The sequence below is a fragment of the Electrophorus electricus genome, chromosome 8 (assembly GCF_013358815.1).
Source record: "Electrophorus electricus isolate fEleEle1 chromosome 8, fEleEle1.pri, whole genome shotgun sequence".
In the NCBI taxonomy this organism is placed as follows: domain Eukaryota; kingdom Metazoa; phylum Chordata; class Actinopteri; order Gymnotiformes; family Gymnotidae; genus Electrophorus; species Electrophorus electricus.
In genome coordinates, this window is record NC_049542.1 from 11,319,751 (window position 1) to 11,340,570 (window position 20,820).

The window sequence follows — 20,820 nt, forward strand, 5'->3', positions numbered from 1 at the left end:
CTTTTTATCACCTAAACCAAGTGAAACTGATGCATGCTACAATGCTTGGGGAACAGAGGTGAAGATGGGGAACGAATTGAACAAGGTCCAAGCCAGGATTGGGGGAGAGTTCTGAACACAAATCTGTCAGAAATGTCACTAACTATGCATTCTACAGATTTTTTGTTTGTTTGCTTGCTTGTTTTTGTTTTATTTTTGCAGATTTTAGGTTGTATCATGAAAAATACGTGCCAGATTGTATCTTTTCACAAATCCTCTATGATATTAAGGCCTACTGCTATTCAAAATTATCTGAATAATTTCAAATTTCAATTACAAAACTATGTGTGACTATGCTGTGAGCTTCCAATTTTCCAAAACAAAGTTTATCTGGATTTTTTAAGCTTTTAGTTCTGTGAGTAGCTGTAGAGGAGCAGAAGTTTTCTTAATACAAAACCTAGAAGCAAGATGGTATTACGCATGATTATAAATGCTTGAAGAATCAATTCTAATAAGGTGCAGTTTGAAAAAAGAAAATCTATTCTACTAAATCAGTAATATATTTTAATGATACAATTCAGTTCCATGAATGAGTAATGAATGTGTCTTAGACAGATGCTGTTAGACTGTTCCATTATTTCTATATTCACAGTAAAATACTGTATCTTAAGGTAATGATTAACTTAAAGGCACATCTGAAATTGCATTTATTTTTCTGTACATGACTAATGTTGTCCAAGTAAAAATGTTATACTTATTTTTAAATTATTTATTCATTTTGATTCTACAAACATTGGCTAAATTCATCTCTGTCCATTACTGAAGACAGAAAACAACAAAGCTAAAGTAATCCAAATTATGTCTGCTGGTTGGTCTAGTTTGGTCAGAGATTAGTGCAAAAGTATATCTAAATCTCTTAAACTCCAAAGAAAGCAGTAATTGTACTAGATTTCCATTCCTATCTCTCATAACCTTTGGCAGTTTGTTTGCAGTAATGTTTGCATGTTAGAGAGTCTCAGCAGTTTGAAGAAGAAAGATCCTTAAAGACCCCAGTGGGAAACATGAAAGGCCATATCAGCAGCTACCACACACTAGAATACTGTACTTCCAAAAACATTTACTACTGAAGGATGACCCATAGTGGTAAAACTCTGAATTACAAACTGGATGTCTCTACATTATGCCACTACAGTGTTTGCAGTGAAAAGAAGAGGGAAAAAAATCTAACAACTGCACCAACATATTCCTGCTGTCCTCAGAACAGTTTTTAATATGTGGAATTAGTGTTATTATAAACTATATTTTCTGATAAAATCACTAGCATAACATCAGAAAAATTACCCTAAGCAAAATAAGGTAATCAAATTATAAATTATGTTATATATCAAATTATATAAATATCTATTTAAGTAATGACTTCTTGTTCTTTCTATTTTAAATAAATAATTAATTTTTAAGGGCAATTTTCTGAATGTAGTGTATTGCGCTGAGATGGCGGGGTTTGTACACAAACACGCCCACTCAGCAAAGTTCTTTCCTCACAACCACACCCGGATGTTAGCTACAACGCCAGTGGTTGGAGAGTGAAAGGTGAGTTGCTGAGATTCAATTGCTTCATTTAAATGAGTTAATAACATCATCGTCACTTTGTTTGAAGATAACTGTAATAGGAGTTTTGCTATACAGTTATTAGTTTTACTTAGTTTAGTACATTCATTCATTCATTTCATAAAACCATCTAGGCAGATTAGCTAGATTGTTGACTTTACTTTCTTTCCCTTTCAAGCCAACTCAACTAACGCTAGCGAACTATCGCTAGCTATGGCTGGCTAGCTATTGATGAATCTGTCAACTTCTCTAGGTGCAGCAGTTTTGCTGTCACAACTAGCTAACCAAGTTTCGTGTTAACTGGCTACGTAACGCTAGATAGCAGGTTTACTAATTTAGCCACCTTGTTTGCTTCTTTAAAACCCTGAAAAAGTATAAAATTGCTCAAGTTGCTCCTAGTTATTATTAATAAGAAATATCTTATTGGCGCCCAGTGGTTAAACATACCCATGCTGGTATGGGGTTTGGGAAGTATAAAAAAGTTATTGATTAGCTTGTTAACTGGCTAGGACTTTACTCCTAAATGTTTAGATGTTTAGTTTATCAATTGTGCCCTGCTTTCCAGCTATGCTAAACTAGATAGCATAGCTAACTGTATATCACACTCGAATAATGAGGGAACCCTCACAATCGTCATCTTCTAAAACCATCTAGCTTCTCTAGCTAGTAAATATAAAACAGCGTTTTTCAAATTTAGCTTGCTAGCTTGATTGATAGAAAAGATACAATAACTTTGCAAGTTCAAGCCTTAGCTTGAGATGCTACTATGGAGAATATTCAGTGTTAGAAGTTGACTTTGGTCACGAATTTAACTATAAGTTAACTAGCTAGCCAGCTTTCTGCATGCAACAAGCTTTCTATTTTGATATGCAGCTAGCTAGCCAGTGAACTGCATGCATGAATATTAAAATAGAAAGCTTGTCTAAACTAGGTTTAGATAACTTTAGTTACCCTGAGAACTAACATAACCCTTCACTTCCTCGGCTTGTTGAATATCCAGACGCCTATAGCTAGTTATGCGGAAGTGCAGAACAGGTTTGTATCATTGGATTGGGGACCAAGTTAAATAGCTAGATTAGCTAGCTAACTAGCAACATTCCTGAAAGGGTCCTTGTGTGTAAAGCTATCCGCTATCCATACTGAATTGTTTCGCGTGTTTTCTTACTGCGCTGAGACAGTGAAAGAAGGTTGACAGACGTGAAACTTTGTGTTTTAGGCCTTTTATAAATCTCTATAGCTATACTGTGCTATGCAGTACAGTACAAGCGAAAGAAGAAATATGGCTTAATCCCCTAGTTGTTACTTGTATTTGCATTTGCCATTACTACTGCACAATTTGTCCTGTAAGCAACAGTCTCAGCAACAGAATGGTCAACTTTAGGCTCTGTTATATGGTTAATTTTTTCGGCATGTGTTCTAATGGCCTTGCTGGTCACAGGGCTTGTGAGTACTATGTGACAGTGTCAGATCTGTTTAGACCTTCTAAATGCCCATTGCTTAGGTTTAAACTATTAACATGCATAGCATTCAAACGTCTTGCTGTTATGCACCAACGATTTCTTAGGATAAGAGTGTAGAGGTCACTTGGTAATCTTGCTCTCACAGTCATTCTTTCACCTTCTACTTTGATTATGTATTTTCTGCTTTACCCACTCTTTCCCCAGATGCAGACCATAAAGTGTGTGGTAGTAGGTGATGGTGCAGTGGGGAAGACCTGCTTATTGATTTCCTACACAACGAACAAATTCCCTTCGGAGTATGTGCCTACGGTGAGTGTTTGAAATACGGGACGATAAAAGGAATGGATGGAGTGGTGAGAAAGGGAGGAATTGAAACAGTGTGTGGTGACTGGTGAGCTGGGCATCAAGAGTAGGCCTGGATTATCATCTACAGACTATAGCTGTAATATCAAGGCAAAGAGTCGCTGCATGGAACTGGTGCTTGGTGTAAGTGAGTCTACCTTTCGTCATGTCGCAACATCATTTTGTTCATGTATACTAGTGAACACTTCCTTGGAACCTCCCTTGCACACAGTTCAGTTCGGGATTCTAACTGTGTTGTACTTTTTGTCTTCATGTGTGATGATGTATCAAAACATTTATACACTGTGTAAATGTGAATTTATGGAATGCCCAGAAGGATTGCTTGGAATGCTTAACCCAGAGGTTTGGGATTCCAAGAATTATGCCAAGAATAGAATGAGCACTTAGAAGTTAATTTGACAGTATGTCAGAACCAAAACTGAAACAAGTTTCACTTGGAAATCTTGAAGTGCTTAAGAAACTTCAATTTTGTATGCTCCAAACAGGGTGGATAATATCAAATGTTTCAAGTGAGTGAACCTGTAATCTGGTGATGTGGAAATGTGTGTACATGGTAAAATTTAACATGACTATAATTTTTGTTGTAGTTGGGATCTTGTAGGCCTAGATTTGGGTCAAGTGTTATTGTTGGTCAGGACAAGGGTGATTGTATTCACTGTAACAAAGGGATACTTAGTATTGCTAATCCTTAGTGGATCATTTAAAGCAGAAAAATTTAAATTGGTGTAAGGATTTTAACCTACATTGTTATGGTTAACCTAAAAATGTTTAATGACTTTGGAATTTTGTTGCTGTGCCAAATTTGAAGTCTTTGTACACCTATTGTGCAGGACATTTATTTAATTAGAACACAGAATAAAGTTTTTATAAAGCCATAAACTAACTTGCACAATAGGTCTAACTTGCACTAAGTAATAAATGCAACAGTTAAGTAGAAGTGATCCACAGTAGTATCACTTAAGTAGAAGTGATAATACCTTAGAGAACAGATGAAGACTTGCATTTGCTAGAGTATTTTGATGCTGAAAAATAAGTACATGGTCTGACTTGCATAATACACATTTCCTTTTTCATACACTAATCCTGATAACAGTTTCCAATAGCAAGCTCACCTATAAAGGTATAGCAAAATGTAGCAGGATATGCCATTGGGTGTGGGGATGATGTTTCTTGAACTAAAGTTCATGCATGTGCATACTGCACATGGCACACTGCACATTTGCATCTTATGGAAACCATTCCACTGGCATAAATTGCTACCCACTGTGTGTGTGTGTGTCTGTGTGTGTGTGTGTGTGTGTGTGTGTGTGTGTGTGTGTGTGTGTGTGTGGTTAGTTTGCATACTGTTAGCTTCCTGAGAACACAAAAAGTAATTTTCACTAATGGGATTCATTCTGTTAACTGCTCTCTGAAGATGAGGAAAAGAGCCCTGCAGAAATCAAGACAACTGGCTAGGCTGATGCAAATCACAGTTGTGCTTATTTGGGGAAGCAAGACTGGCACTGTGCAGTGTGAGTGTAGTGACCGGGGAGAGGATATTCTGCACTCTGCACATAAATGAGCTGTGCCATTGCCTCCCCCATACTGACCAGAGATCAGGTCAGCAGGGCACTTCTCCAGTAAGGTATCATCCTGCTTCAGTAATCGAGGAGTAAGGCTTTAAAATGGGAGTCTGAATGGTAAAATGCTGTAGTAAGTGTTTTTCTAACACCTCCCTGAAAATAAGTGTTGCTTTTAAAGGGGCTGATGAGTTAACTGGGAATTATTCTTTGTTTTGACAGTGGTAAATTTTGCCAAGTAAAGAGCTATCAGACATTCAGAGAGATGATTACAAGGTGCCCTTTATGATGAATGCTAGGACATGCCACTGCAGTCTAAATAATCATTCAAAAATGTATAAACTAAATTCAAGTATACATTTTTGGTTTACATAATCATAGCTGTGTGTGTGTGTATGTATATACGTGTGTGTGTGTGTATATATATATATATATATATATATATATATATATATATATATATATATATATATATATATATATATATATATATATATATATATATTTATATAAATGGCATTTGTAAATGTAAATGCCATAAATATATTTTTTTTAAAATACAAATTTTATATATATATATATATATATATATATATAAAAAATTTGTATTTATTTAAAAAATACAATATTTATGTTTATATCTGTATGGGGATATCCCCCATACAAAATGTTTGTTTAGTCTCATATACATTTTATAGTCTCATTTATTTTTGAGGTTGCTAACATGAATTCTCAATTGCAAAGACATGGAAACAGTGCCTGAATCGTAATGTTAAATTTACATCTGCAAACTGTCATTTTTTTCAAAAACATTTTAATTTATTTTTTATAGAATGTCCTTTATAGTGGACAACAGGACATTGTTGATGTCATATTTATTATGTAATATTGCCAGTGTCTTTTATTTTGATGTTGCATGTAGCATTTTGACTAGGTTTTTTCTGGTTTTCAAAGATTTTGTACCTGAAGGAGGTGCTTAATGGCTCATTACGTACACATGCTAAAGGTTTTTCGATTACTTGAAAGAGAGATGCAAAAAAAAGTTTGTAACTGGCAAAACACTGACATGCGATCAGACAGAAATTATTCAAATGATCAGTTAGAGTCTTGTTTTCCCCAGACTTAATTGTCACGAGTCAATTAAGCAAAAGTCAAGTAACGAGCCTTTCAAATACATCAGAACTTTTACTGAGTTCAGAATAACCTACTACGTATTATTCGCATACAGATTGGGCCCCCAAATTTTTCCAGTACGCAAAAGATACCTGGATGACATACTACTTCCACCAAATATTCCAGGACATGACTGGAGCTATCTTTGTGGTGTACTGCATCCTGTCTTGCAACGGTGGTGTAAAACCTTTCCCGAGTTGGCGGAACTTTCATACATTCACATGACCTCATAGTATGGTTTGCGTTTCTTGCATATTGGATACTATACAGCATTTTATACTATACAGGGACCAGAACCCAGTATACAGTGTATATTGTGATGTGGAGGTGATGTGGGCATGCCATAAGTTTCCTCGACCAAAAAGTGCTTGCTAAAAGGTAACTCCTATTGGACAAAAAATACACAACAACAAGTTACACAACAACACAAAAGAAAGTTGCTGGTCGTGTACCAATTTCTGACTCCATGGCAGAATCTTACATTCATTTACAGTATGAAAATGTAGGAAAGTACTTAAGGACATGTCTTTATTACCTTTAATTCATACATGGAACATAACTGCCTTGATATACTGTATGAAGTTATCATTTTGAAGCATTGTGTTGGTCTCACTGTGTTTTGAATCAAGTTAGGTCATTAAAAGATGCAAATATGCACCATCTGACTGGGAATATAGTAGCAAGCTAACTAGCACAGTCAACGGGGGACCATTTCAGCTGGCTAACTAGTAGCATGCTAGCTAAAACAGTCAAGGGGGAATCATGACTTGCAGCATTAAATGTGTCCTTGTAAGAACTTGCTTTGGGTAAGCTACTTATTAGCTGGTTACTAGCACAACACTTGGCAGAGGGTACCCTGTGCTCCCTGTAAGGATGACATCAGAGGGGAGACTTCAAGAATCCCAAAGGAAGTTGTTCATAGATCCGCCTACTGTCGGGACATACTCCTGTCAACATGCCTGCAATTTGGCACACCCACTGTCCTTTTGATAGACCCAGTAAACTTTCAAAACGCCCACTATCTAAAGAGACTCACGTCATCTCTGTTCCAAAGCAGTCAATCTCTAAACCAAAAGTAAATATGCTGTAGTATCAGTGTTCTGATTAATTAATTATGGCTTCATTAGATTTTGGTTACTGATAAGATGATTAATGTTAAATGCAAGGCTTTTACGATTGCAGTCAATTGAGACCACCATTCCCAGACAGCCACATTTTTAATGTCGCAAACATTAAAAAAAAAACAAAAAAAAAAAAACAGGCTTTACCATGAAATCTTATTAGTTGCAGGCTTAGACTCTTGGGTCCTTTTTACATCTGATGTGCACATCCAGTTGGCATATTTGGATATGAAACAGAAAATGCTATTTAATATATGTGCATATAACTTGCATGTTAATATAAGGTGTGAAATGATGTAAATCATGTTTAGCATCCAGATAGTTTGGAAAAGTACTGGAAAATACCATCGAGTGACTAGTTGGATGTAATATTACAAACTAGAGAAGCCACAAATAGCATGAAGAGCAACCAGTTCTGTTATTGAAGAACGTGGAATTGGTGATGAAAAGAAAGGACAAAAAAGAAATGCAAGCGAGACAGAGAAATCACATCAGCTATTTTCCTTAAGTATCTGTTTGTGCATCAATCTATTGATTAATCTTGAACTCTCTCTTTTCTTCTCTCCTCCACCCCACCACCCCTCTCTCTTTATCTCTTAGGTATTTGATAATTATGCTGTCACTGTCATGATTGGAGGAGAGCCATATACACTTGGACTGTTTGATACAGCAGGTATGAATTAATAAAATTGTATAATGTATTAATAATTTCTTTTCAAGTGGAAAGTAAAAATATCAGCATGTGAACTAGGATTTCTGTAAATCAAAGTTTGTACCAAAATTTGTGTTTAAACATTGCTGTGTATGAATTGTCTTGTGCTGGCTAGTAAAGAGCAAGTGGGATGCAATATAGGGCGTGGAGAGAAGACATCTGTGTAGGTTGAATAGATTATCTTAAGAGAGAGAACATAGTGCTTCCAGCATTTTACTTATCTGAGTTCAAAGTTTAGCATATTTTCTATTTCTTAATTATACATTTTTATACATTAAATAGTGCTGCTGTCTTTACTTTCTTAATACGTTGATTAACAAATGTAATTAGTGTAGGCTGAAAACACTGTAATGTAACATTTATAGGCTGGCAAATGTAACTAAGGGCTGTGTGCTTTGGATTGTGTGTGATGGGTAGGTTGTGCTTTCATGGGCAAATGTTTCTGCCAGTGTGCAGCATACATGTATACTGGAGAAAGTCTGAAGATAAATAAATACTGATCACAGGAATCTGATGGATATCAGGCCTCTTATTAACATTGCATTCAACTACCATCAGTTCATCCATTGCACAAATTCTGTTAGATGCTTAAAATGGAGAAGAATTACTCATAGCTTGATAGCTTTATAAAAGTGACACCTACCTGAAATGGCAAAGAAAGGTTTTGGTGGTGTTGGTTTTTGTTTTGGTTGGCTGGTTGGTTTTTGGTTTGTTATGGGTCTAGTCAATCAGTCTAAAGTTATCTAAAGTTGTCACCAAATATTCTCCAGTGTAGGGCATGGTACATAGAAAGGTGTGCCTAAGAATATGCCTTGCTATTTTGAAAGGCTTGAAATCTGATTTTAAATTAATTTTATTTAAAAACTTGATCTTGAAAAATATACAAAAATGTAAAATTCTTACTTTTATGTGTGTAGCAAAAACGCGCAGTAGACTGTTGATTGAGAAATAATTTTTTTTCCCTAGAATTCTTTTTTACAGTTATTACAGCTGTGATTTAAGCCAGATATCTTGCTCTCTGGTTGTGTGAATGAATTAGTTTTGATCGATTTAAAACAGATAGCAATGTACCATAAATGTACACACTGCTAAATTCAAATTTTAGCTAGTAACCTTATAACAGTAGTATTCAATATATGAATACATGAAAACATTAAATAATTTGAGTTTGTCTAATTGATATTACCTGCATTTAAAACATATTATATGACCTATAATGAAGAAACAAAAATGGCAAGAATGCACAGTCTCAGCAAGACACAACCACTTAGACTTTTAAAAGTGAGAATTTAGTGGTGCATTAATCCTTACCATTGGTTTCTGAACATACAATCTCATGGCAGGCGCTCCAAACTCAGTGCTTCAATTTCATCATTTAAGTCAGTGTTGACTTCTTTAGTCACTTCCACCAGTGCCTATGGCTGGTTAGGTGTCTGGTATCCTAAAGCCGATTTAAGCTTATCTAGTCTGCAGATGGTATGTAAAAAGACATATTAGTCTTAATCATCTGAACCATCTGGTACCCCAAAAAATGAAAGGTATTGAAGAGGAACCCTATGAAGACAGTTCCTTGAAGGGCCCAAGCCCATTAGGAGGCTTCTTGAAGTTACCAAAGTAACCAAGATGTATTGTAAATATTTTAAAAAAACAAAACAAAATGTACACAAAGCTGGCTTGGTAGCTAGGAGTAGAATTGTGTAGTTTCTTCACCCTTAATCATCATGCACTTGTTCACTAGATAGGCTTTATGCATTTGCCAGTGTCATCATAAGAGATGGAAGCCAGGGTCCCACTTTGCAAGGAAGCAAGAAATATTTATAGAAAAAGCTTAATCATCTTTGAAATATTTATTGCTTTGTTGTGCACCATTTTCCCATCCAGGTCAGGAAGACTATGACAGACTTCGCCCTCTTAGTTACCCCCAGACAGATGTTTTCCTTGTGTGCTTCTCTGTTGTCTCGCCTTCCTCATTTGAGAATGTCAGAGAAAAGGTCAGTGTGAATAAAATGTTTCTGTGCTTCCATTTCGCGACTCGGAAGTGCACGGTCTTGTTTTAGAATTATTTTACATCCCATTCATTAGGTAATCTCATATGAGGTGGCTGGGTGCTATCATTAAGAGTGCATGGATTGCTGTATGATCTTTGTAGATATTCTTACACCTTTATTGTTACATCTAGCCATGTTTTGCAATATCATTTTAGGCAGTGTAGTTAAGGAAAGTGTTTTTTGTTTTTAGAGTTTATGTAATAATACAGGAGGATATTTTATTCCCACTGTGAATACATGTGCATACATGCCTTGCTCTGAGAAGCAGGTCTTTAATCTCTGCAGCGCAAGGTCAACCCACACTATTTAAGTAGTTGGTAGACCTACTCTTTTTTTTCTGTTCTTAAGACCTGTCTTTGTGGCTATGATATTTCAGTTGCAAACACCCTGGGAGTTACTTGCAGGTGTTTTTTTAGAGAGTGTGTGTGTGTGTGTGTGTGTGTGTGTGTGTGTGTGTGTGTGTGTGACACACACACACACACACACACACACACACACACACACACACATACACATACACATATATATATACAATAGCTGGAAAGGGCTGGATTCAAAGACATCATAGAGGCAAAAATCATAGCAGCACATGAACAATCTCTGAATACAAGATCAGAAGAGGCTGGGATCTTCCAAACAAGGCAGGCTTTGCAAAGATACCCCTGAGACAATCCAGTACATAACAGCAGGATGCAAGATGCTAGCAGGCAGAGCATACAAGAATCACCATAATCAAGTGGATAGCATAGTATACAGAAATATCTGTGCCACGTTTGGGCTGTAAATTCCAAGGCCAAAGTGGAATATATGCCCAAAGGTGGTAGAGAATGTCCAAGCTAAGATCCTGTGGGACCTCCAGATATAGACTAACAAAATGGTAATGGCTAACCAATAGGTCATAGTAGTGATGGACAAACAGTAGAAGAGAGCTATAGTGATAGATGTGGCAATCCCAAGTTATAGCAACATTAGGAACAAGGAATACAAAAATCTTGAGATGTACCTAAGGCTGAACAAGAGCTAGAAAAGATGGCCATGGTGAAGGCAATAGTGGTTTCCATAGTAATCAGAGCCCTAGGGGCTGTGACCCCCAAACAGATCGCAGAAACTACATCCAAAATCTCCATCCAGATTATTGCAGTCCTGGGAACAGCTAAAATAGCATGCGTAACCCTCAAGCTCACAGGCCTCTGGTAGAGGACCCAAGCTTGAAGGAAAAAGAGAAGTGGGGAAATGTTTTGGGTTTTTTTTTGTTGTTGTTTTTTGGTTTGGTTGGGGTTTTTTTTAATTATTATTATTAGGTGTGTTTGACCTCCTCTCCCTCACTCTTCTCTGTTTGCTGAGGTTTAACTCTTTGGCTAAATCACTATAAGCTTACCATTTTTGGTATTTTTTCTTTCCCACATCATTCACTTTATTTACCTGCTTTAGATTTTCTGCTCATTTGCTACTTTTCTTCACTCACATTGTCTCACACCCTAATGAGTTCTTCCTCTTATTCTCTTAGTGGGTACCAGAGATCTCACACCACTGTCCCAGAACTCCATTCCTGCTGGTAGGTACGCAGGTGGATTTGAGAGACGACAGTAACACTGTGGAGAAGCTCGCCAAGAACAAACAGCGCCCCTTGTCGCCAGAAAGTGGAGACAAATTGGCCAGAGACCTCAGAGCAGTGAAATATGTAGAGTGCTCTGCCCTCACACAGGTACTCCCAAAATCACCTGCTCCAGTTTTACACTCTTGTACTCTTGTACTCTAGTCTCAATTTCAAATTCAGTATTAAATTCTCAAAAAATGACCTGATCTTCTAATCATTGTTGAATAGTTATGACCAGAAACAGTGGAGTGGGATAATTCTATAATGTTCATCACTGCTCTGTTATATTAAATATTTGTCTGTAATTAGCAGAGGTGTTATTAAAAAAAAATTACTTTGTGGATAAATACAAAGAGATGTGCATACTTGCTTTTAATTTTCTTATGAAACTCTTTTACTCATTTACTCAATAAAAGTCACTGAACCTAAAAACTAGGGAGTTAATAGGTGGGATTGTCTATACTTTTGTTAGTTAAACTGATCACATGAGGGATGGGGATACTAGATCGGTATTCATTTTCTTTTCTTTCTTTTTTTTTAAAGCGCACTTATCCTGGGTTCAGTTTTTTATGTTTAGTTTAGAAATTTAAAAAGAGCATTTTGTTCAGTGGAAGAGCAAGAATTTGATCTTTTTTGATGGCTCTGAAAATTATATTTAGCTGAAACTGAAACGTGGATATAGTTTGAGAATATTTACTTCTATAAATGGGTAAAGTATGTTTGTCCTGTGTAATGTATGCCTATCTGAGGCGTCCTGTATTGAACACCACCCTGACACTGTTACAACTTGTAATATGACCAGACACAGAATTCAGGTTTTACCAGTTTATGGAAAGACTTCAGGCACTTGTGGACACTGACTCTTTGATAACTACAGAAAAGACAAATACTTACTCATGCGTAAATGTACAGGGTTGACCTTCTGAACTTTCTTATGTTCTTGTTATGGTAACAGTGTGGTGATCCCTCTGTAGGATTTAACACATCTTTTAACTGCTTTCTCTTTCTCCCTGCAGAGAGGTTTAAAGAATGTATTTGATGAGGCCATCTTAGCTGCCCTGGAGCCTCCTGAAACCAAACCCAAGAAGCGCTGCATTCTCTTATAGAGGAAAACAACATCGAGAGAGAGAGAATTATGGAATTTGGGAACAAGTCGAAAGGAAGGGGATCATTATGAGGCATTCAGAAAGTGCCTTTAGTTTTACAGAATTAACAGAGTGGTTTGTGTGGTAACATGTTATCTATATGTTTCCAACTAATCCCTCTTGATAAGACCTGTATACAAAATAAACATTCAATGCCTTATAAAATCATAAAAATATAAGATGGCTGGCAGGGTTTTCACTTTAGTTTGTTCTTTTTAGGTCCATCCGTTTGCCATAACTAACAAAACCCACAACTACTAGAATAGTTTGATTGTCTTTATTTGGATGCACAGCCCTGGATTTAACTCTTAAATGGCTCTGCCATTTAAAGAAAAAAATGACCAAATGATCAGTTCTTGTACTCTACCAGTCGTCTGCTTTGTTGCAACTGGAAATCAAAGGTTACCTCCTTCCAACCCACTACAGGCCACTAGAATGAACTGAATGGTGTTTACTTGTTTGTTTTTTGTTTTTCTAGTCTGGTAATAATGACAACACTGTGTAACAGTGAATGTTTTATGATTTTTGAAATGTTTTTCTGGGGATTGGGTGTTTAGCAGCTTGGGGGTGGGGGGGGGGCAGAGTTTTAATAGTTTGATCTCCTTTGTTGTATTGTTCCTTGAATGCCACTTCATCTCTTTGGTTGGTGTTTTTTACTTTGTCAGTAGTACAGTCTTTTTGTCAGTAGTAATGATAATAATTAGTGTCAGTAGTAATGATAATAAAAGCAATAATAATTCCCATTGATGATAATGCAGGATGTGGAATTGATGCCAGAGTTGAATTATAAAACTGACTTAAAATAAAATGAATAAATAGATGTGTTTTTAACACACATTTTGTAGGGCACACTGTCTATCCAAACTGAATTGATTAACTATCCCAAATAATTTCCCCCCACCCCAACCCATCATTTCATGATTATGATTTTAAATATCAAATGATTTTTCTCACTGCTCTAGTAGCCTTGTTCTTGTGCTTTTTCTTTTTTTAAGAAACCCTTTACAAGTGTTAGTTCATCAGATGCCATAGAGTTTGTTCACAGGTTTTACCTGTGTGAAAAAGTAAGCAATGAGACACAACACACATGTGCCTTCAAAATCTAGACTGTGAAACTGGCATTTAAAAATGGGGTAGAGGTTGAATGTTCATTAAAAGTGTCATAAATATGCACAAATTGATCACTTTTTCTATAACCTTTGTATAATACCCAAATATGAGAAATTTAAGGCATGCATCTATTTCTTACAGCACCTACAACACCCAAAATAGATTTGTCAAATCCTGGTACATTAATTTACCACCTAATTATCCAACTCACAAATCACATACTCCTTTGTAATTGGCTATCTATAAAGAAGGTTTGACACTGCATCTTAGTCCTTAGACATTTCATGGTCTTGCTGGATAAAGGACTTTTTTGCTGCCATAACAATATATAGATGTGAAGTCTGTAGCAAAAAAAAAAAAGTTTGCACACTTGAAAGGTATCAATATTACATGCGTGTTTCTGTTTTTAAGCTATGTGTATAGCACATTCTTAATGGATTTAAGGTCAACATGCTCCATAGTCATTAGTGATATTGGCCTTTTCACTTCCTGCTGATGTGGGTCCTCTGAGCTTTTCTACTGATAGATTTTTGCCATAATTTAAGTGTTTTCTAAATCTGAAGAATGCTTTCTTTGGGTGTTGTTTATCATATTTGGTTTAGCCCAATCTTCTGTGGTTTGACCATTAGGGGGAGGTATTTGATTAAGTTTCTATGTTGTCCACACTCCGCTGGCCTGTGCACAGTATTATACTAGAAAGAATTTGTTCAAATGACGTATGCTGTTCATGCACGTTCTCCATGGTAGAAAGGGAGAATAGTGAGAACATTTCACCCATGCAAGGAACAAACTTAATAATAAACAGTAACTTGGAGACTACTGCTAATAGTAGTGAGGAATTCCACCTGTTCCACCCAGGACACCTAATCATTTGCAGATACTTTCCATTTGTGTGCCATTTAAGAGCCTTTCTATTGGCAATTCTCCCAATAGGAGAATAAAAGTACAAAAAGAAAACCTATGCTGTTTAAATAGTTACAATCTCTTGAAACATTCATAGCAAGAATGGTCCAAATTGGTCAGAGTATGCAAAATCAATGGATTCATTCCCCAAAGGCTTTAGAAACCTTATCTTAACCTAAGATGTCATTATGCTTTCCTACAGCTAAATCCTCCCAAACTACATTCTGATACTGGAAACCAGGTTTGAATTTTGACAGTGCCATAGCCATTGATTGCCAGGAATCAAAGAGAGTACAACCAGCCTTTCTCTGGGTGGGAAGGATGGCTCAGCTCCTTTCTTCTCACAATACACATTAGTACTGGCTGACTGGGCATGTGCCAACTCAGACACAATAATGGAGAGGGTCAACGCTCTCATCCAAGTATGTTCAGCACCTTATAATACATAAGAGCAGTTAAAAGGATGTGGTGACTGGCTTCTCATGTCTGTGAGGAAACACTTTATTGCCTTATAATGTATTATCTGGGTCCACACTAGGGCTGTGCAGTTAAATTTTTGTTGTCTTTATATATTTGGGGAGTGGCAGGGTATCTTCTTTCAGTTCAGTCATAGCCAAGTCCTAATGTAGAGTTGTCAGCTAGTCATGAAGCAGTACTCTCAGTCTGGAAGGTCAAAATGTGTGATGGTCATTACATCTTTTAGAAAACCCTCATTGCACCCCTTTGATACCAACATAGTCAAATAGGCACACAGATGGTTAATGAATTACATAAGAATAGACACAACCCAGCAAAGCCTACAGCCCTGAACCTGAACCCTAGATGAGGTGTTAACAGATTCACCTTCTGATGTAATGTTCATTTTTCAATATAATCAGAATGTTCGATCATGTGTTGAAAATAATTTTGAGCACTTATCTCTGCATGAATCTGCATCTAACAAGTCATGATAATAGAGACACTGATATTTCATACATTAAATACAAAAATGTCTGTTTAAAAAAATCAAGGTAATGGAAAGAGCATGTGAACTGTTACACTTATTAACTGATAAAGCCTCCCTTATGGCCAATAATCTCAAACCAATTATTTCATCAGTGGCTGATCAGTCTTGCAAAGATGATATTTTGACCCATTTCTCTGTACAGAACTGTTCACTTCATGTACATTTTTGGATGTCTTTCAGCTTTCAGCATTTTAGTAGGATAGCAGTCATGACTCTTGGCTGTTGTAACATTCTGTTTGATGATACCCTGCAGTAGAATTTCCTGGTACAGCTTGGAAATAATTTGTTCCTCAATTATTAAATCTTCCCATGACCTGAGGCAGCAAAAAGCTCCAGACCTTTACACTCCCTCCACCATGCTTCACAGTTAAGAACAGGTTTTGGTGTTTGTATGTATTGCTTCATTTTCTCTATAAATAGAACAATGTGTATATTTACCAGTTAAACCTTTTCCCATCTGTCTGCAGAACATTGTTCCTGTAGTGGTGTGAAATAAGGTAACTGGTGGTCTTTAGCAAACTTAAAAATGATAAGCTTTTGAGATCCATTTGAATCTCTTTTATATGGACCATATTACACTTGAACAAAAATCAGTTGTGAAAAGCAGGCAAACAACACTGTGTTTTAACGGCAGGATGGGTAACACCCACACTTGAATTATTCTGAACACATATCTTTAATTAGACTTAATCTAGAGGTAATTTTATGGGGGTTCACATACCTTTTCCCACTAATGGCTACAGTTGTTTAAATCATTTACTTAATAGTGATATAGTAATGTTAAATGTGTATGTTAAGTAAGATCAACTTATAAAAATATATAAAGGCAAATATTAGATCACATTCATAAAGAAATTCAGATAATTTAAGGGTTCCAAATGTTTTTTCCTCTCACAACCATATAAGCTTTTCTTACTTTTTCTCCTCATGACTCTGTGAGGTGGTTCAGGTTCATCTTGTTCAATATACACTCATCATTGTGATGTCTTCATAAGAGCCAATAAACTTTATGTGAATTAGTATGAGTCATATAAAGCTCTGTGGTATTGTATATAAATACAATTAAATATTCCAGTCTTATTCATATGCTATGTACTGCACAGGTTAACAGCCCAGTTCTGCTGCCAAAAACCATGTTCCAATAGAATAGAGTATGCTCAAATCAGTTATTAAGGAGAACAGAATGGGATTACATTCACATTCAAGTCATTTGCTATCTCCCAATTCACTGAATTATTTTCCTTACATATTAATTAGAGAACAAGGGAATTTGGTTTTGGCTTTACAATTACCTATAGGCCAGTTTCCTAGGCCTAGATTAAGCATAGCTCTATACTAAAAAGAATGGTGAGTGCACTGCATTGTAGTCAATTACTATTTTATTCCAAATCTAACAGGCCCCGTATCAATCTTGGCTTCAGTATGATTTAATATACTGATCCAAAACCACACCTGTAGTATGATGCAATATGCTGTTTTTCTCATAGAACAACTGACTTTACGGTTGCTGAATAACAAAGTCTCAAGATGTTTGGAGTGTCAAAATAACAGAACAAATTCAAATGTAACAGAATAATTCAGTTTAGTGATTATCACTGAAAGGCCATTTGACCCCATTATGACTATGTTGCTATTGACAACGGGTGGAGAGGTGCTGGTTTGGATTGCAGTTTTCTCTTAATCACTGTCTCTGCGCAATGATAGATCAAAATGGATGATAGATCAAAATAAGCACCCACATTTTATTACTGTGTTTGAAGGATACCAAAGATTCTTATATAGTGTGACATTAGTTCCCAAAATATGTATATTTCCTTTTTGGTGAGCAAAAATATGCATTCCATTCATATTTACTCGACAAGTCAGTGGCCTTACACTTTAGTTGGTTGCCATGCTTACTGCAGCAGCAGGGCTGATTTTGATATTATGGGATGTTCTTTGTTTTGTCACACAACGTGCCCTGGTATGGGTGTGGGGGGGGGGGGGGGGGCTAGAATGTGTGTGAGAGGGGGTGGAGTGTGGAGATAAATGTTAAAGTGTTGGTGCCTTTCATATGCACTGAAGGCATGAAGAAATTAGAATTTAATGTTAAATTAAAAATAATTTTAAGGTCATGACACTGAATGTCAACATAAGATTTTACAGTACAGGTAGTCCATAACCTACAGAGACACCCTTCAGAAGCAAACACTAATTCTGCTCCACTCAGGTAGACATTTTACTTCAAGCTAAACCAGTGATGTTCTCTTAGCATTCATAGTGCAGGAATTCTATATATGTGTGTGTGTGTGTGTGTATATATATATATATATATATATATATATATATATATATATATATATATATATATATATATATATATATAGAGAGAGAGAGAGAGAGAGAGAGAGAGAGAGAGAGAGAGAGAGAGAGAGAGAGAGAGAGTGACTTGACAGCACACTAACACTGGAAAAAAAAGTGATTGGGATTAGGACTATGTTATAGGCAGCCTTCCATGGATACCTATGTAGTCTCAGAAGAGTGAGAGAGTACAACACAATCCAAGTGGTGGGTGAATTAGTAGGACTCCTCTTTGATTATTATGGAGTGGCAGCGAGATGGGGGAGGGAGGGGTTGTTCTCATTGCCCAGCATATTATGGGATGTCTGCGTTGTTAGGCGGGGGGAGGGGTGAGAGAGCGGGAGGGGTAGGAAAAGGGAGAGCAATATCATGGGCAGGCCTGGTTCTTTTTTCTTTCTTGCCTTTTATTTTGTTTAAACTCTAGCTTGTAAGGGAATGCTTCTGTGCCATGGCTCCCTGATCTAGCACAAAGATCAGGCCTTAGTGTTTATGTGCATTAATATTATGGGATGTTTATTTTCAGGTGCAGCTTTTGAAAGAAGACAGAAGACTTGAGCTTAGAGACATAAAGTTGAGAATCTGTCATGAAACACAGTAAAAAACAATAGCCAGCATTATAAGTACTTTCCCTTTAGGAATGTTCTTCAATGATTCTTCACAGAGAACATGACCAGAACCTTTAATATTTAGCTCAGTAAATTCAATATGCTTTACAAAGACATCTGACCTTTGTCAAGGGCATGGCAGTTGCAAATGGTGATAGACAAACCAAAACATTAGACATACCTAAAATTAACTACAGGGTGGAGGGTGATCAAAGAGCCCTTCAACATCCATTTAACCGGGTGAAAGCCAGAGTAAATGCAGCTCTGTTGGGTTTTTCCTTCTACTTTCTCTAATTATCACTGAGTCTATCTTGCTTGACTATTCTGTGGCCTATTGGCCCATTTATCTGTCTAATCATCTACCAATGAGTCCACATCTTCAGCTGTCTCTCCAGCTTCCCTTGTGGCTTCCTGCATGTCTGTCAGTGAGGCTCTATGACAAAGTCCGCATGTAGTTCTTTTGCCTAGTGACAGGGTAACATTAAGGGATGTGTGTAGATTGGTGAGGGGGATGGAGGTGTATATGGGGTGGGGGGGGGGGTGCGCTAGCGGAAGAAGTATTATGGTCTGCATTTTGGCATGCGTGGTAATCTGACCCCCCAACCCCCACCCCCTCTCGCCTGCTTATCTCCATGGAAACTGTCGGCACAGGAAGAATATTATGGTCTGTACTTTCTTTTGACTCAGAAATTATATTATGGGATGTTCAGTGCCACTGGAGCATGGGGGAGGGGTGCATCTGAGCAGGTTGCCACGACAACTACTTCCATATCCTTTTTTCTATCTATAATTATGGGATGTTAGTGTATATCCACTCCGCACTATAAAAACATGAATGTATTTGTGTGTTTACGTGAGTGTGTGTTAGAGAACTTTGAAATATACATGTGCCTCATTTCTACTGCTCTTTGTGTCTGTGCTTGGCCTCTTTGGGAGAATGCCAGTAAAACTCAGGAGGAACAGAGAAAGAGAAGAAGGGAATAAATACAACAAAGAGAGGGCTGGAGGGAGGAAAAATACAGATGGGCAGGGGACAAGGTAAAGCAGTACCAGTGAAGGAGTTTGCTGAGTCAGAGGAAACAGTACGTGGTGTGAGGGTGAGACGAAAATATAGAGAAAAAAGAGAATGGAAAAGAATGGAATGTAGACAATGAATGGGAATATTTAAAAGGATAACCATGAAAAGTGCAACTTTTGCAACATCATCGCCTGCATTAGATTTTCCCAGGGAAAAATATCACTGAGATATGAGCGCCTAGAGCATTAGCACAATAATGACAGCAGAGCATAGCATGGTTTTCAGGAAGGACAGTTCAAGATATTATAAACTTGGCTGCAAATTGAGATTTATAATGGATGACAACCAATAAATCTTTTTGTTAAATTAACCTAAAGAATGCAATTAGTTTCAAATGGAGTTTCACACTGTCAACCTTATCATGTGTTCTGTGGAAGTGCAAGAGCAGACAGACATTTGCATCGTGCTACATGATATCTAGATGCTTACTCCTGAAGTTGCAAATGCACTTTGTTGGCAGTATACGCAAACATGGCTGGGATGGTTGAGTAGTTGACCCTCAGACTAAAATGTTTCCCATCCATTTACTTAGAAGACTTATGTGAGTTATCTAAGTAACATTGAGGCACTAGTATCTTATTTGCATAAACTAGATTTACAATTAACTGTTCAGTGGAGTTGGAGGCCCTCATACAGATATACTAGTAGGATGAGCTTCGAAAGGGACAAGATCTGCTCTGAATAGTACCTTGACCTCAAAGAGGATTCCTGCTCAACTTCTGCATCCATGCATTATTTCTGTCTCTTCTTCCATTGTTCTCTTAATGTTTATGAACATCAAGTTGTTAAAAACACATGCACTGCAAGCTTTTGTTTTATAGTTAAGCCTATAGGAACTTTTTGAAGTTCTGGATTTAAATTCATGCATTTTATATTTTAGAGAAACTGGTATGTGCCCTCCATGTGATAACATGTATATGCTATTTATATGATTTCCTGTATGTCTCTTTAATTAATAAGATCAAATGCTACATGCACAGAATCAGAGATAGGCCTACATGTGATCCTATACA

At 36.8% G+C, this 20,820-nt stretch overlaps 1 protein-coding gene across 1 annotated transcript; it reads left to right on the forward strand.

Annotated features, from left to right (window-relative positions):
* Positions 1-1,516: 1,516 nt before the first annotated feature.
* On the forward strand, positions 1,517-13,721 carry LOC113572585 (cell division control protein 42 homolog). The gene is made up of 6 exons (XM_027002279.2): positions 1,517-1,569; positions 3,252-3,356; positions 7,864-7,936; positions 9,857-9,966; positions 11,531-11,728; positions 12,637-13,721. The coding sequence occupies exons 2-6, from the start codon at positions 3,252-3,254 to the stop codon at positions 12,724-12,726; spliced, it is 576 nt and encodes a 191-aa protein (XP_026858080.1). The 5' UTR covers positions 1,517-1,569; the 3' UTR covers positions 12,727-13,721.
* Positions 13,722-20,820: the final 7,099 nt, after the last annotated feature.

Coding starts and splice junctions, on each gene's coding strand:
- LOC113572585 (XM_027002279.2), top strand. CDS start 3,252: ATGCAGACCATAAAGTGTGTGGTAGTAGGTGATGGTGCAGTGGGGAAG. Junction 3,357..7,863: donor CTTCGGAGTATGTGCCTACG/GTGAGTGTTTGA, acceptor TTTATCTCTTAG/GTATTTGATAATTATGCTGT. Junction 11,729..12,636: donor AGTGCTCTGCCCTCACACAG/GTACTCCCAAAA, acceptor TTCTCCCTGCAG/AGAGGTTTAAAGAATGTATT.